This window comes from Argopecten irradians, chromosome 8, assembly GCF_041381155.1.
Source record: "Argopecten irradians isolate NY chromosome 8, Ai_NY, whole genome shotgun sequence".
In the NCBI taxonomy this organism is placed as follows: domain Eukaryota; kingdom Metazoa; phylum Mollusca; class Bivalvia; order Pectinida; family Pectinidae; genus Argopecten; species Argopecten irradians.
The window spans coordinates 20298909-20316900 of record NC_091141.1 but is presented as its reverse complement, the minus strand read 5'-3'; the positions used below and the strand labels follow the sequence as shown (position 1 = coordinate 20316900).

The 17992-nt window shown below is 35.6% G+C and overlaps 2 protein-coding genes across 4 annotated transcripts in view; one reads left to right on the top strand and one right to left on the bottom strand.

Moving 5' to 3' along the window:
* The window catches only part of LOC138329630 (prolyl 3-hydroxylase 1-like), a 46000-nt gene extending 33350 nt beyond the window's left edge, over window positions 1-12650 (bottom strand). For all 3 annotated transcript variants that reach the window (XM_069276730.1, XM_069276733.1, XM_069276731.1), the window contains exon 1: window positions 12163-12650. In XM_069276730.1, the coding sequence (XP_069132831.1) occupies window positions 12163-12639 (477 nt within the window). In that variant the 5' untranslated portion in view covers window positions 12640-12650. The remainder of the gene's footprint in view (window positions 1-12162) is intronic.
* Window positions 12651-14715: 2065 nt separating this feature from the next.
* Window positions 14716-17654, top strand: LOC138329785 (uncharacterized). Its single transcript, XM_069277079.1, has 3 exons — window positions 14716-14821; window positions 16250-16802; window positions 17144-17654. Exons 1-3 carry the CDS (start codon window positions 14716-14718, stop codon window positions 17652-17654), a joined length of 1170 nt encoding a protein of 389 aa, XP_069133180.1.
* Window positions 17655-17992: the final 338 nt, after the last annotated feature.

Here is a 17992-nt window from a genome sequence, read left to right as displayed (position 1 = left end):
TTTAAACAGTACAGTAAGTTTATTCTTCTCTCTATCCATTCTATCCAAACTTTAACAGTAAGTTTATTCTTCTCTCTATCCATTCTATCCAAAACTTTAACAGTAAGTTTATTCTTCCCTCTATCCATTCTATCCAAACTTTAACAGTAAGTTTATTCTTCCCTCTATCCATTCTATCCAAACTTTAACAGTAAGTTTATTCTTCTCTCTATCCATTCTATCCAAACTTTAACAGTAAGTTTATTCTTCTCTCTATCCATTCTATCCAAACTTTAACAGTAAGTTTATTTATCTTCTTCCTCTATCCATTCTATCCAAACTTTAACAGTAAGTTTAATCTTCCCTCTATCCATTCTATCCAAACTTTAACAGTAAGTTTATTCTTCCCTCTATCCATTCTATCCAAAACTTTAACAGTAAGTTTATTCTTCTCTCTATCCATTCTATCCAAACTTTAACAGTAAGTAATTTATTCTTCTCTCTATACCATTCTATCCAAACTTTAACAGTAAGTTTATTCTTCTCTCTATCCATTCTATCCAACTTTAACAACAGTAAGTTTATTTTCCCTCTATCCATTCTATCCAAACCATAAGTTTATTCTATTCTATCCAAACTTTAACAGTAAGTTTATTCTTCCCTCTATCCATTCTATCCAAAACTTTAACAGTAAGTTTATTCTTCCCTCTATCCATTCTATCCAAACTTTAACAGTAAGTTTATTCTTCTCTCTATCCATTCTATCCAAACTTTAACAGTAAGTTTAATTCTTCCCTCTATCCAGTTTATTCTTCCTCTCCAAACTTTAACAATTATTTTATTCTTCTCTCTATCCATTCTATCCAAACTTTAACAGTAAGTTTAGTCTTCCCTCTATCCATTCTATCCAAACTTTAACAGTAAGTTTTATTCTTCCCTCTATCCATTCTATCCAAACTTTAACAATAAGTTTATTCTTCTCTCTATCCATTCTATCCAAACTTTAACAGTACAGTAAGTTTATTCTTCACCTCTATCCATTCTATCCAAACTTTAACAGTAAGTTTATTCTTCCCCTCTATCCATTCTATCCAAACTTTAACAGTAAGTTTATTCTTCTCTCTATCCATTCTATCCAAACTTTAACAGTACAGTAAGTTATTCTTCTCTCTATCCATTCTATCCAAACTTTAACAGTAAGTTTAATCTTCCCTCTATCCATTCTATCCTAACTTTAACAGTAAGTTTATTCTTCTCTCTATCCATTCTATCCAACTTTAACAGTAAGTTTATTCTTCTCTCTATCCATTCTATCCAAACTTTAACAGTAAGTTTATTCTTCTCTCTATCCATTCTATCCAAACTTTAACAGTAAGTTTAATCTTCCCTCTATCCATTCTATCCAAACTTTAACAGTAAGTTTATTCTTCTCTCTATCCATTCTATCCAAACTTTAACAGTAAGTTTAATCTCTTCTCTCTATCCATTCTATCCTAAACTTTAACAGTAAGTTTAATCTTCTCTCTATCCATTCTATCCAAACTTAAACATTAGTTTAATCTTCCTAATCATATATCAAAACTTTATTTAGTAATCTTCCCTCTATCCATTCTATCCAACTTTAACAGTAAGTTTATTCTTCTCTCATCGATTCTATCCAAACTTTAACAGTACAGTAAGTTTATTCTTCTCTATCCATTCTATCCAAACTTTAACAGTAAGTTTAATCTTCCCTCTATCCATTCTATCCAAACTTTAAACAGTACAGTAAGTTTATTCTTCCTCTCCTATCCATTCTATCCTAACTTTAACAGTACAGTAAGTTTACTTCTTCCCTCTATCCATTCTATCCAAACTTTAACAGTAAGTAAGTTTATTCTTCTCTCTATCCATTCTATCCAAACTTTAACAGTACAGTAAGTTTAATTCTTCCTCTATCCATTCTATCCAAACTTTAACAGTAAAGTTTAATCTTCTCTCTATCCATTCTATCCAAACTTTAAACAGTAAGTTTATTCTTCTCTCTATCCATTCTATCCAAACTTTAACAGTACAGTAAGTTTATTCTTCTCTTAAATCCATTCTATCCAATCTTTAACAGTAAGTTTATTCTTCTCTCTATCCATTCTATCCAAACTTTAACAGTAAGTTTATTCTTCCTCCTATCCATTCTATCCAAACACTTTAACAGTAAGTTTATTCTTCTCTCTATCCATTCTATCCATAACTTTAACAGTAAGTTTTTTATTCTTCTCTCTATCCATTCTATCCAAACTTTAACAGTAAGTTTATTCTTCTCTCTATCCATTCTATCCAAACTTTAACATAAGTTTATTCTTCCCTCTATCCATTCTATCCAAAACTTTAACAGTAAGTTTATATTCTTCTCTCTATCCATTTCTATCCAAACTTTAACAGTAAGTTTATTCTTCCTCTATCCATTCTATCCAAACTTTAACAGTACAGTAAGTTTATTCTTCTCTCTATCCATTCTATCCAAACTTTAACAGTAAGTTTATTCTTCCCTCTATCCATTCTATCCAAACTTTAACAGTAAGTTTATTCTTCTCTCTATCCATTCTATCCAAACTTTAACAGTAAGTTTATTCTTCTCTCTATCCATTCTATCCAAACTTTAACAGTAAGTTTATTCTTCCCTCTATCCATTCTATCCAAAACTTTAACAGTAAGTTTATTCTTCTCTCTATCCATTCTATCCAAACTTTAACAGTACAGTTTATTCTTCTCCTCTATCCATTCTATCCAAACTTTAACAGTAAGTTTATCTTCTCTCTATCCATTCTATCCAAACTTTAACAGTAAGTTTATTCTTCTCTCTATCCATTCTATCCAAACTTTAACAGTAAGTTTAATCTTCTCTCTATCCATTCTATCCAAACTTAAACAGTAAGTTTATTCTTCTCTCTATCCATTCTATCCAAACTTTAACAGTAAGTTTATTCTTCTCTCTATCCATTCTATCCAAACTTTAACAGTACAGTAAGTTTAATTCTTCCCTCTATCCAATTCTATCCAAACTTCAGTAAGTTTATTCTTCTCTCTATCCATTCTATCCAAACTTTAACAGTAAGTTTTATTCTTCTCTCTATCCATTCTATCCAAACTTTAACAGTAAGTTTATATTCTTCCCTCTATCCATTCTATCCAAACTTTAACAGTACAGTAAGTTTATTCTTCTCCTCTATCCATTCTATCCAAACTTTAACAGTAAGTTTTATTCTTCTCCTCTATCCATTCTATCTCAAACTTTAAACAGTAAGAATCGTCCTAGTCATTCATCCAACTCTATCCATTCTATTATCCAAACTTTAACAGTAAGTTTAATTCTTCTCTCTATCCATTCTATCCAAACTTTAACAGTAAGTTTATTCTTCTCTCTATCCATTCTATCCAACTTTAACAGTAAGTTTATTCTTCTCTCTATCCATTCTAATCCAAACTTTAACAGTTAAGTTTATTCTTCTCTCTATCCATTCTATCCAAACTTTAACAGTAAGTTTATTCTTCTCTCTATCCATTCTATCCAAACTTTAACAGTAAGTTTATTCTTCTCTCTATCCATTCTATCCAAACTTTAACACAGTAAGTTTATTCTTCTCTCTATCCATTCTATCCAAACTTTAACAGTAAGTTTATTCTTCTCTCTATCCATTATATCCAAACTTTAACAGTAAGTTTATTCTTCTCTCTATCCATTCTATCCAAACTTTAACAGTACAGTAAGTTTATTCTTCCCTCTATCCATTCTATCCAAACTTTAACAGTAAGTTTATTCTTCCTCTATCCATTCTATCCAAACTTTAACAGTAAGTTTATTCTTCCCTCTATCCATTCTATCCAAACTTTAACAGTAAGTTTATTCTTCTCTCTATCCATTCTATCCAAACTTAACAGTAAGTTTATTCTTCTCTCTATCCATTCTATCCAAACTTTAACAGTACAGTAAGTTTATTCTTCCCTCTATCCATTCTATCCAAACTTTAACAGTAAGTTTATTCTTCCCTCTATCCATTCTATCCAAACTTTAACAGTTAAGTTTATACTTCTCTCTATCCATTCTATCCAAACTTTAACAATTAGTTTAATCTTCCCTCTATCCATTCTATCCAAACTTTAACAGTAAGTTTATTCTTCTCTCTATCCATTCTATCCAAACTTTAACATTAAGTTTATTCTTCTCTCTATCTATTCTATCCAAACTTTAACAGTAAGTTTATTCTTCTCTCTATCCATTCTATCCAAACTTTAACAGTAAGAAGTTTATTCTTCCCTCTATCCATTCTATCCAAACTTTAACAGTAAGTTTTATTCTTCTCTCTATCCATTCTATCCAAACTTTAACAGTAAGTTTATTCTTCTCTCTATCCATTCTATCCAAACTTTAACAGTACAGTAAGTTTATTCTTCTCTCTATCCATTCTATCCAAACTTCCACAGTAAGTTTATTCTTCCCTCTATCCATTCTATCCAAACTTTAACAGTAAGTTTAATTCTTCTCTCTATCCATTCTATCCAAACTTTAACAGTAAGTTTATTTCTTCTCTCTATCCATTCTATCCAAACTTTAACAGTAAGTTTATTCTTCTCTCTATCCATTTCTATCCAAACTTTAACAGTAAGTTTTTATTCTTCCCTCTATCCATTCTATCCAAACTTTAACAGTAAGTTTTATTCTTCTCTCTATCCATTCTATCCAAACTTTAACAGTAAGTTTATTCTTCTCTCTATCCATTCTATCCAAACTTTAACAGTAAGTTTATTCTTCCCTCTATCCATTCTATCCAAACTTTAACAGTAAGTTTATTCTTCTCTCTATCCATTCTATCCAAACTTTAACAGTAAGTTTTTCTTCTCTCTATCCATTCTATCCAAACTTTAACAGTACAGTAAGTTTATTCTTCTCTCTATCCATTCTATCCAAACTTTAACAGTAAGTTTATTCTTCTCTCTATCCATTCTATCCAAACTTTAACAGTAAGTTTATTCTTCTCTCTATCCATTCTATCCAAACTTTAACAGTACAGTAAGTTTATTCTTCTCTCTATCCATTCTATCCAAACTTTAACAGTAAGTTTATTCTTCTCTCTATCCATTCTATCCAAACTTTAACAGTAAGTTTAATTTCTTCCCTCTATCCATTCTATCCAAACTTTAACAGTAAGTAAGTTTATCCTCTATCTTCTCTATAGTTATTTTTCTCTATCCATTCTATCCAAACTTTAACAGTAAGTTTATTCTTCCCTCTATCCATTCTATCCAAACTTTAACAGTACAGTAAGTTTATTCTTCTCTCTATCCATTCTATCCAAACTTTAACAGTAAGTTTATTCTTCTCTCTATCCATTCTATCCAAACTTTAACAGTAAGTTTATACTTCTCTCTATCCATTCTATCCAAACTTTAACAGTACAGTAAGTTTATTCTTCCCTCTATCCATTCTATCCAAACTTTAACAGTAAGTTTATTCTTCCCTCTATCCATTCTATCCAAACTTTAACAGTACAGTAAGTTTATTCTATCCAAACTCTATCCATTCTATCCAAACTTTAACAGTAAGTTTATTCTTCTCTCTATCCATTCTATCCAAACTTTAACAGTACAGTAAGTTTATTCTTCTCTCTATCCATTCTATCCAAACTTTAACAGTAAGTAAGTTTATTTCTTCTCTCTATCCATTCTATCCAAACTTTAACAGTAAGTTTATTCTTCTCTCTATCCATTCTATCCAAACTTTAACAGTAAGTTTATTCTTCCCTCTATCCATTCTATCCAAACTTTAACAGTACAGTAAGTTTATTCTTCCTCTCTATCCATTCTATCCAAACTTTAACAGTACAGTAAGTTTACTTCTCTCCTATCCATTCTATCCAAACTTTAACAGTAAGTTTATTCTTCCCTCTATCCATTCTATCCAAACTTTAACAGTAAGTTTTATTCTTCTCTCTATCCATTCTATCCAACTTACAGTCTTCTCTCTATCCAAAAACTTTAACAGTAAGTTTTATTCTTCTCTCTATCCATTCTATCCAAACTTTAACAGTAAGTTTATTCTTCCCTCTATCCATTCTATCCAAACTTTAACAGTAAGTTTATTCTTCCTCTATCCATTCTATCCAAACTTTAACAGTAAGTTTATTCTTCTCTCTCTATCCAAACTTTAACAGTTTTATCCTCTCTATCCATTCTATCCAAACTTTATAACAGTAAGTTTATTCTTCTCTCTATCCATTCTATCCAAACTTTAACTAACAGTAAGTTTATTCTTCCCTCTATCCATTCTATCCAAACTTTAACAGTAAGTTTATTCTTCCCTCTATCCATTCTATCCAAACTTTAACAGTAAGTTTATTCTTCTCTCTATCCATTCTATCCAAACTTTAACAGTAAGTTTTATTCTTCCCTCTATCCATTCTATCCAAACTTTAACAGTAAGTTTATTCTTCTCTCTATCCATTCTATCCAAACTTTAACAGTAAGTAAGTTTATTCTTCTCTCTATCCATTCTATCCAAACTTTAACAGTAAGTTTATTCTTCTCTCTATCCATTCTATCCAAACTTTAACAGTACAGTTTTATTCTTCTCTCTATCCATTCTATCCAAACTTTAACAGTAAGTTTATTCTTCTCTCTATCCATTCTATCCAAACTTTAACAGTAAGTTTATTCTTCTCTCTATCCATTCTATCCAAACTTTAACAGTAAGTTTATTCTTCTCTCTATCCATTCTATCCAAACTTTAACAGTAAGTTTATTCTTCTCTCTATCCATTCTATCCAAACTTTAACAGTAAGTTTATTCTTCTCTCTATCCATTCTATCCAAACTTTAACAGTAAGTTTATTCTTCTATCCATTCTATCCATTTATACAAATCCATTCTATCCAAACTTTAACAGTAAGTTTAATTCTTCTCTCTATCCATTCTATCAAACTTTAACAGTACAGTAAGTTTATTCTTCTCTCTATCCATTCTATCCAAACTTTAACAGTAAGTTTATTCTTCTCTCTATCCATTCTATCCAAACTTTAACAGTAAGTTTATTCTTCTCTCTATCCATTCTATCCAAACTTTAACAGTAAGTTTATTCTTCTCTCTATCCATTATATCCAAACTTTAACAGTAAGTTTATTCTTCTCTCTATCCATTCTATCCTAACTTTAACAGTACAGTAAGTTTATTCTTCTCTCTATCCATTATATCCAAACTTTAACAGTAAGTTTATTCTTCTCTCTATCCATTCTATCCAAACTTTAACAGTACAGTAAGTTTATTCTTCTCTCTATCCATTCTATCCAAACTTTAACAGTAAGTTTATTCTTCTCTCTATCCATTCTATCCTTACTTTAACAGTAAGTTTATTCTTCTCTCTATCCATTCTATCCAAACTTTAACAGTAAGTTTATTCTTCTCTCTATCCATTCTATCCAAACTTTAACAGTAAGTTTATTCTTCTCTCTATCCATTCTATCCAAACTTTAACAGTAAGTTTATTCTTCTCTCTATCCATTCTATCTATCCAAACTTTAACAGTACAGTAAGTTTATTCTTCCCTCTATCCATTCTATCCAAACTTTAACAGTAAGTTTATACTTCTCTCTATCCATTCTATCCAAACTTTAACAATTAGTTTAATCTTCCCTCTATCCATTCTATCCAAACTTTAACAGTAAGTTTATTCTTCTCTCTATCCATTCTATTCAAACTTTAACAGTACAGTAAGTTTATTCTTCTCTCTATCCATTCTATCCAAGCTTTAACAGTAAGTTTAATCTTCCCTCTATCCAAATTCCCATCAACTCCTATGAAAGGTACAAAAGTCCTATTGAAAAATAAAGAAAATGCTATATCATCCACTTTTTATGCCATGCAGACATGTACATTGTGACATCACCTTGGCCTTGCTTTGTTACATTGCAGCTTTAAAAATATGTCTTTTTTTTGTTTCTCCTGACAACTTGACCTTTAGCGTCACTCGCACAGCCAGCCCATGTCCACATGGCAGATCTTTTAAAAATTGGTTATGATATGAGTTACAGCAAAGTCTTCAGGAAAAAAAAACCCAGTTTGTGCAAACTGCAAAATTATTTTTTCTTGTCTTTCTTTTAACAGTTTTGTTGTATTTTACTTATCAAATTGTTTAGAATTTTACAAGTGTGTTAAGATCATTAGTGTTGCAAACTGTGATCTAGACAAGCAGGACATGGGAGCAGCTTCTGGAAAATGTCAAGTCAGCAGAAAATGTAAGTTTTATTCTTTCTTTGATTTATTGCAAACTTAGTCTGCATCTTCCATTCATTTATAAGACGGCACATATTTTTTTTAATCATGTAGCCATATTAATAAAATCAGAAGACTGTATGGGTCGACTCCAAACTGACATCACAATAATCAACATATGATGACATCTGCTTACTATCATGATTCATCTGTGTTAATCTGAAGGGTTCTGATATTCATTCTAGCACTATAAATCTACTCATGCTATTGAAATAGAATTGATATGCAACTGTATTACTGATAATAGAAAAATCATTAACCATAATCCTATTTGAATGCCTTTTTGTTTTTTCTTTTCTTTTTTGCAATATATATTAATTACCATATATTTTGAAAGTATTTAAAAAGCAAATCAATCTTTTGGTTAAATGGATTTTTATCCATTTGTTAAAGCAAACTGCTTTTGTTAATGTATCTATAAAAATACCTGAAACTGTTTTAAATGGTACACAAGGGGTAATGATAATATAGTGAAAAATAAACTAACTGGAAGGGTTTTAAAACTGTATAGGAATACCACAGTTGTCTCCCTTTACACATCTTGATCCAGTGAAGCATAGAGGAAGACACAACCTTCTGATTGGGCAGGGCTTACATATAATACCAGTAAATATAATAAAACATGAAAACAAAACATAGGCAGCTGAATTTCTAAATTGATCATACATCAATTTTTCTGCTTAAATAACTGGGGTCGGTAAACGATCCCATTCCAAATGCGAACCCCCCCCCCCCCCCAATTTTTTCCCCAATTGCAATGAAAAATTCCAAAATCAAATCTCTAAAACACAAACAGAACCTGAAAATCTTTCCCCTCGTTGTTTAATCTAAAAATAAACTAATCTGAAACTGTTGTAATGGTCTTCACCTTTTGACAAAATGAAACAGTTTACTATTTTACAATATCGAATCACCTATAATACCATGTTCAGTAATGTGTAACTTTTTCCCCAAAACCACTCTTTTTGCAAATAAAAATTTCCAATTTGTTACAAATTCCCCCCCCCCCCCCAATACCCTGTAAAATCACTGTTATATGCACACAACTTTAATTCAGGTCCCTGTCTGGGTGATTTATCAAATATATACATGTACAAGGAACAGCCAGTGGGTAAATGATCAGATAGCCTACCACGTATGTTAATTATGAGTACATTTAAGTACATTTAAGTACCGTACATGGTAAAAAAGATAAAAAATGTAAAATTCAAGCTAAAATCTGCCATCCAATCCATTCCAGCCCTGCTCCTATTACCAACCCTACAAAGCCTGGGGTAGAGTGGCACATAGCATATGATTAAATACGGTACATACACATGTACATCTATAATCTATATATACATGTATATATGTACTATTACTGTTAGTAATAATAGTATATAATTTATGGTATAAATATATGCATGTTAAATAAAGCACATGACATCAGCTGTATAACAAACAGTTTTTACATTAGATTGTGATTTCTTTTTGGTGATAAGAAAAGTTATATTTATATAGCCATGTAACAGGTTGGAATATGATTAGTGATTTTTGTATAAATATGACCAGAAAAAATACAGTCAGCTTGCAAAGCCCAGACAAATGTTATACCCTTGGGATTCCTGGAGATTCGGAACTTAGACGAATTGATACATACATGTATATACATCAAGCATAAGGTTGTTTTCCCATCTCCAATTCTGTCCCTAATCATTAAGCTCTTACAAACAAATTGATATCAATTCAATGGAAATTAAGTGGAGCATCTTTAAAGGCCCACTTACTTTCCGGAGCAAAATTGAAAGGTTTCTAAAAATCATTAAAAGCATAAGAAAATTTATATCGATAGCATAAGATGAGGTTACAATTAACACCAAAAATATGCAACATTTCCTGCGTAATGTAAAATAACAGTGGAGAGTCATTTCGCTGTTTTGCTTTCTGGTGCAGTGATAGTCAACTACCGCACGGTATTTAGGGCAACGGCAGGAAACATAAGACAACCGGCATTATGAAAATTTACTTTTTATTTATTTGAATTAAATTTTTCAGAAGGTGATAAAACAGTGTAGTATTAACTGTAATTTAAAAACTTTTGCGACTCTATAAAGTCATCGATCTTGTTTTACATTTTCTAATTAGAATTAAAAATTAAAAGCTATTTCGTAAAGGTCATGGGCCTTTAAGTAATGAAAACTTCAAATGAGTTACTACTATGAGGATGGAATTCTTGTTTTATTTTCTACATTTATACTGTTTTCATGTAGTAATTATATCAATATGTTGTCCATGGCCCGGGGCAGTTTCATGAACATCCAATAACTTAAAATTCTCCATAGGAAGGCATTACAGAAGCTAGGAAAGCTCTATGATTTAAGATTTTTTTTTCAATTCTTTTTTAAACTTCATGCTTTTCTAAGAGTAATTTTACATTGAGAAATATTAATGAAACTTAGGCTTGTGTACAGAAATGAAATTGTTTCGTGAACTTGTATATCTCTAAAAAATATGTGCACATGTATACATGTACAGTTTGTAGTATGTACATAAATAAGTATTTACACTAAATTTCCTTTATCTCTCGAACAAGATTTAAATTAGAAGTAACATTTTAGCTAACAGTCCCTACATAGAGATTGAACAGTGTTTTGATTGCGTTAAAGGTGGTATGAACACAATGGGATACAGACAATGTAGCGCTACATGTAGAATATGTCTGTATCCCATTGCGTTCATACCACCTTTAACGCAATCAAAACACTGTTCAATCTTCATATTTACATAAATAAGTCTACTTTTACGTCAACTTAAAAACGGGGATAGCTGCTAAGTTAAGTAACTACGGTAGTCAGGATGACCGAAGATATAGTTCCGATAGTTTAATGTTATAGCTGCAGTTAGGTTTGAAATATAACAATGACACCTTTAAATTATATATAAATTATGTTATTTTTTTCAATTTGATACTATATCAATAATGTACATTTTGAATAAAAATTGAGATAACCGAGGCAGAACGACTACCGGTATATATCATTGTCAGGGTAGTGATGCGGTCCGAAGTGGAGCGAGCCGCCATATTTGATTTTCAACCGAGGAAAGTAACTGTGAAATAGTCTGTTGATCAAATGTTATGACTGTTGAGCTGCTGAATGTTTGTAATGTATGTATCGGTCTACGTACGCGATAGACTGAATTCTTCATAGTCACGACTTTTATTTTATTGTACGGATGATAGACAAGATATGTTTGCATGGTGTGTGACTGACGTAACTATGGAATAATCCTCAAACATTCCTGACGGAAGCCCCCGGTTGTAGCCTCGACCATCGATTCTTTTTGTTGTTTATTACTGTTACAATGCTTGAACACATATTCTGTTTTGATGTCAAATACATTTTAATTGGATCTAATAACAACTCTTTATTATTATTTTGAATCTGACAACGAGGAAACTTTGTTTACACTTCATACAATAGGCCAATCGAGTAGGCTAATGACGAGCATGATATTGTCTGTGCCGCCTAAGGATCAGTCTTAAGACAAATAGAAGACCGAAATCCTATTTTTAGTTTATTATTAATTCAAAGCAAATCTGTCATCTGTGAAAAGGTAAAATGTAAATTAAGTAATTTAAGTTTACTTAGATTATCATATGACGCAAAATCTTACCGAAGCGTGAACTAGAAGTAGTCCGATCCTACTCTGGGTTTGTATTCATGTGTCGTTGCGTTTACGCTAATTTGAACGCAACTACCCTCTCGTTGACTATATAGGGGCATATGTAAATATATGATTGTAATATGCATGCATGTGCATTAGTGCAGATGGGACATTGCAAGTGGTGGAATATCTAATTATCAATTAACCCAATAAGTAGATTATATATGCGTGTGAATATTACCTTATAGTAACAAAACTGTAAATAGCTGTACGCAAGGCGATTTTCAAAATTCGTCAAAGTGTTTCTGGGAACTTTTTCTGGTCTTTCTCCGAAGATGGATTTTCTGCATTTTCTTATACAGGCCGACTCAAAAATAATTTGTTCGTAAAATTTCAAGAAAGTCAAATCATCTATAATCTGTTGTTCCGATCTCTCATTTCTTTTGGATGAGACAAACTTTTTCCTACAACTGACCCTGCAGTCAATCACGGTCTGTTTATAAAAGTTGAAGTCGTCCTGTGCACGTTCCATGTTGCGAATGCACGTCTGCCAATCTTCTTGATTATACGCAATCATTCCCATTGTAAACAGTTTGTCGAATGTCATCTGTGGATCATCTGACAGACCAGAACATAACTTCGCCAAGGACAGAACACAAAGCACAAAGATAGTCCAAGGAGCACCATTTACAAAACTTCTGCAACTTTTCACTGCCATCTTGAAACATATACGTATACGTACCGGAGTTGTTTTTCTTGATTAGATGTACATCCGGTGTTTTTCGGGGATCGTCTCAAAAGTCAAAAGTCACTTTACCTTTATTTTCACGTAAATTCATTCGTAAATGGTTTCATTTCCCTTTTATCACTATTTACATTTCCATACCTTTTGGATCATATGGATATTGATGACTTTGATAAAATTCTAACGTTACTGTGATAATTACTGTTCCAGTTACCTCCCTTGGATAATGTTGGTCGCTAAACCTGCCTATATTATCATTAGGCGTTTTTATTTGTTTGGCTACCTAATATATAATAGGCAAAATTAAAACAAAATAAATAAAAAAAAACCCTTATGATATAGGCAAGTTTAGCGGACTATAATATAACGTGATGCTACTCAATATTTGGATCGCTAGGCCTACCTAAAATGGAACACTTAAAATATGCGACAATCTAAACTAATAATAACTCTTCTGAACAAAAATAAGGTGCTGAATGGTAACTTTGGTAATATTTAGATGTAATGGGATATTTATAACAGAGTTAACACGTAATTAGATCATGAAATTAAAATTGAACGCATCTATTTGTGGAAAGTGAAGTGGAATCTGTTTCAAGCACACATAAGAAATTTTTCACAATTATCTTCAAGTGTTCCAATTTGGGTAGCGTCACGGTTACATGTTAACGTGCAACCTCTCAATTTAGACTATTTGCTCCATGCAGAAGTCAATAGCAACCCCCCCCCCCAACCCCCCACGCACACAATCATATTCGATTTGTCTTCTAGTTTTTTTTAAAGTTCAAATCAATTGTTTTTTTTTTATTAAAAAAATCTAAATATTATTTAACAATATAAAAGGATTGTTATATTGCATTTATTGGAAATATAAATGCAATCTGGGTGGCAGATAGGGAATAGCGCCCGTATGAATATTTATCTGCCATCCAGATTGCATTTATATTTCCAATAAATGCAAACATAATTTAGATGCGTTGAACATTTGAATTTCCCGCTTCAGCCATTTAACCTAAACAGCCAAATACAATTTGATAAAAATAGTCCCTATAAAAATTTAAAAAAAAAAATAAGATTTCAATGTTTTTCAATAGCTTTTCAATTTACTTTCATTTATCCAGACATTTAAAAGATGTTTTTATTAGTTTCATAACCATACCGGTTCATTCCTTTACAATGTCAATTGGCCCGCGCAGACTAACATATGGTGTCAGTAAACAAGACTCACATCCATTTATGTAGATATTACTACTCCAAGTCTAGGCTGCATTTAATCATTAGAATAAAGGGAGTCGCTGTGGCAAAATGTAAATATATAACATTATGTGTCCTTACACAATAGAAGATAAATTCAACACACAACCATATATACTGTTTATACTTTTTTCTCATAATATCATTACATACATGTAAATACGGAACCAGACTAAATCCTTGTACACATTTCTAGCCAGTGGCGGAAAACATTTGACCAATCACAGGCTAGCAAAGATTTCATTTGAAGACTACAAAGAGAGTGACGCCTAACATGAAAGCCACACAGTCAACCACAGTGTACCGTTATACGGCTCTTCTGATGTACATCAAAGGACTAAATTACATGTTCTGTTCTGTTGCCTCCAGTTTTACTATGAGATAGTCCAGGGGTGTAGAAATCGTAAGTGATCGGAACCCCTGGAATATCGAGGATGGAACATTACTTGCTTTTCAAGAACGTTTTCGGAAATGCGGAAAATTTTGTAAAATGAAGTATGGAAAATGTGCAAGAGGACCCTTTTTTTCAAATGTGAATTTTAAACCATTTAAGTCGGCAAAAAGGGGATTGGGCAAAAAGACATGTTTGCTTCCCCTCCCCCATCCTGGGCAACGGGACGGATGGGGGGGGGGGGGGCAGGCTTAGACAGTACCTCTGTCCTAATTGCCTTCCTAGCCACGCCCGGTTTGCCCGATACTGGTTAAGTGTCGTGTCCACTAACCCTGGTTTCACAAATAGCCAGCAACATAAACTCATTACATACACGAGTGTCTATAATGATCACTATCGTAAAAATGAGAGTGTACTATTCCATGGTATTTCACTACCTCAGTCCCTACTCCGGCACAAACCCTGGCACAAATGCAAGTACGAACCGGATGGACAGTGTCCCGCTCCGAGGTAAACCCATAACTTATCACTGTAAATAAGACTCTGACGGACAGTGTCTCCTGCTCCGCGGTGAACCTATACCTTTTTACTGTAGTAACCAACCCCTGGCACGTTTGCCAGTACGGAGAGTATCCGACTCCGAGGCAAACCAATATACAATACATCTGAAACACACTTATCACGACCACCAGTACCATTGTAGCCTTTTCATGCACCAGTACCATTGTAGCCTTTTCATGCAACGCCTTATTCAGGAACAACTGGCGAATCCAGGACCTATCACACACTGACATAGACACAACCCCAAAACGTGCACGCCACCAGACTACCTTGGCAGGCAACCCCTTATTTAGGAGTACCTGGCGTATCCATGACCTATCACACACTGACACAGACACAACCCCAAAACGTGCACGCCACCAGACTATAATTGCAGGCAACCTCTTATTCTGAAGCTACTGGCGTATTCATGACCTATCACACACTGACACAGACACAACCCAAAAACGCGCGCGCCACCAGACTACCTTTACAGGCAACCCCTTATTCAGGAGCTACTGGCGAATCCAGGACCTATCACACACTGACACAGACCCAACCCCAAAACGTACACGCCACCAGACTTCCTTTGCAGGCAACCCCTTACTGGCGTATCCAGGACCTATCACACACTGACACAGACCCAACCCCAAAACATGCACGCCACCGGACTACCTTTGCAGGCAACCCCTTATTCAGGAGCTATCGGCATATCCAGGACCTATTTCACACTAACACAGACACAACCCCAAAACGTGCGCACCACCAGACACATTTGCAGACAACCCCTTATTTAGGAGCTACTGACGTATCCAGGACCTTTCACACACTGACACAGACACAACCCCAAAACGTACACGCCACCAGACTACCTTGGGTAGCAACCCCTTATTCAGGAGCTATTGGCATATCCAGGACCTATTTCACACTAACACAGACACAACCCCAAAACGTGCGCGCCACCAGACACATTTGCAGACAACTCCTTATTTAGGAGCTACTGGCGTATCCAGGACCTATCACACACGGACACAGACACAACCCCAAAACGTACACGCCACCAGACTTCCTTTGCAGGCAACCCCTTACTGGCGTATCCATGACCTATCACACACTGACACAGACCCAACCCCAAAACATGCACGCCACCGGACTACCTTTGCAGGCAACCCCTTATTCAGGAGCTATCGGCATATCCAGGACCTATTTCACACTAACACAGACACAACCCCAAAGCGTGCGCGCCACCAGACTACCTTTGCAGGTAACCCCTTATTTAGGAGCTACTGGCGTATCCAGGACCTATCACACACTGACACAGACACAACCCCAAAACGTGCACGCCACCAGACTTCCTTTGCAGGCAACCTCTTATTCAGGAGCTACTGGCGTATCCAGGACCTATCACACACGGACACAGACACAACCCCAAAACGTGCACGCCACCAGACTACCTTGGCAGGCAACCCCTTATTCAGGAGCTACTGGCGTATCCAGGACCTATCACACACGGACACAGACACAACCCCAAAACGTGCACGCCACCAGACTTCCTTTTCAGGAAACCCCTTACTGGCGTATCCAGGACCTATCACACACTGACACAGACCCAACCCCAAAACGTGCGCGCCACCAGACCACCTTTGCAGGCAACCCCTTATTCAGGAGCTACTGGCGTATCCAGGACCTATCACACACGGACACAGACACAACCCCAAAACGTGCACGCCACCAGACTTCCTTTACAGGCAACCCCTTACTGGCGTACCCATGACCTATCACACACTGACACAGACCCAACCCCAAAACGTACACGCCACCAGACTACCTTTGCAGGCAACCCCTTATTCAGGAGCTACTGGCGTATCCAGGACCTATCACACACGGACACAGACACAACCCCAAAACGTGCACGCCACCAGACTACCTTTGCAGGCAACCCCTTACTGGCGTATCCACGACCTATCACACACTGACACAGACACAACCCAAAACGTGCACGCCACCAGACTACCTTTGGCAGGCAACCCCTTATTTAGGAGCTATCTGGCGTATCCAGGACCTATCACACACGGACACAGACACAACCCCAAAACGTGCACGCCACCAGACACATTCCTTTGCAGGCAACCCCTTATTTAGGAGTACTGGCGTATCCACACACTGACACAGACACATCACACCAGACTGAGGAACCCAGACTACTGGCGTATCCAACCTATCACCACTGACACAACACAACCCAAAAACGTGCGCGCACCAGACTACCTTTGCAGGCAACCCCTTATTCAGGAGCTACTGGCGTATCCAGGACCTATCACACACGGACACAGACACAACCCCAAAACGTGCACGCCACCAGACTACCTTGGCAGGCAACCCCTTATTCAGGAGCTACTGGCGTATCCAGGACCTATCACACACGGACACAGACACAACCCCAAAACGTGCACGCCACCAGACTACCTTTGCAGGCAACCCCTTATTCAGGAGCTACTGGCGTATCCAGGACCTATCACACACTGACACAGACACAACCCCAAAACGTGCACGCCACCAGACTACCTTTGCAGGCAACCCCTTATTCAGGAGCTACTGGCGTATCCATGACCTATCACACACTGACACAGACACAACCCCAAAACGTGCACGCCACCAGACTACCTTTGCAGGCAACCCCTTATTCCTGGAGCTATCTGGCGTATTCAGGACCTATCACACACTGACACACACCCCAACCCAGACACAACCCCCAAAAGCGTGCACGCCACCAGACTACCTTTGCAGGCAACCCCTTATTTAGGAGCTACTGGCGTATCCAGGACCTATCACACACGGACACAGACACAACCCCAAAACGTGCACGCCACCAGACTTCCTTTGCAGGCAACCCCTTACTGGCGTATCCAGGACCTATCACACACTGACACAGACCCAACCCCAAAACATGCACGCCACCAGACTACCTTTGCAGGCAACCCCTTATTCAGGACTTATCGGCGTATCCAGGACCTATTTCACACTACTGACACAGACACAACCCCAAAAACGTACGCGCCACCAGACTACCTTTGCAGGCAACCCCTTATTTTAGGAGCTACTGGCGTATCCAGGAACTTTCACACACTGACACAGACACAA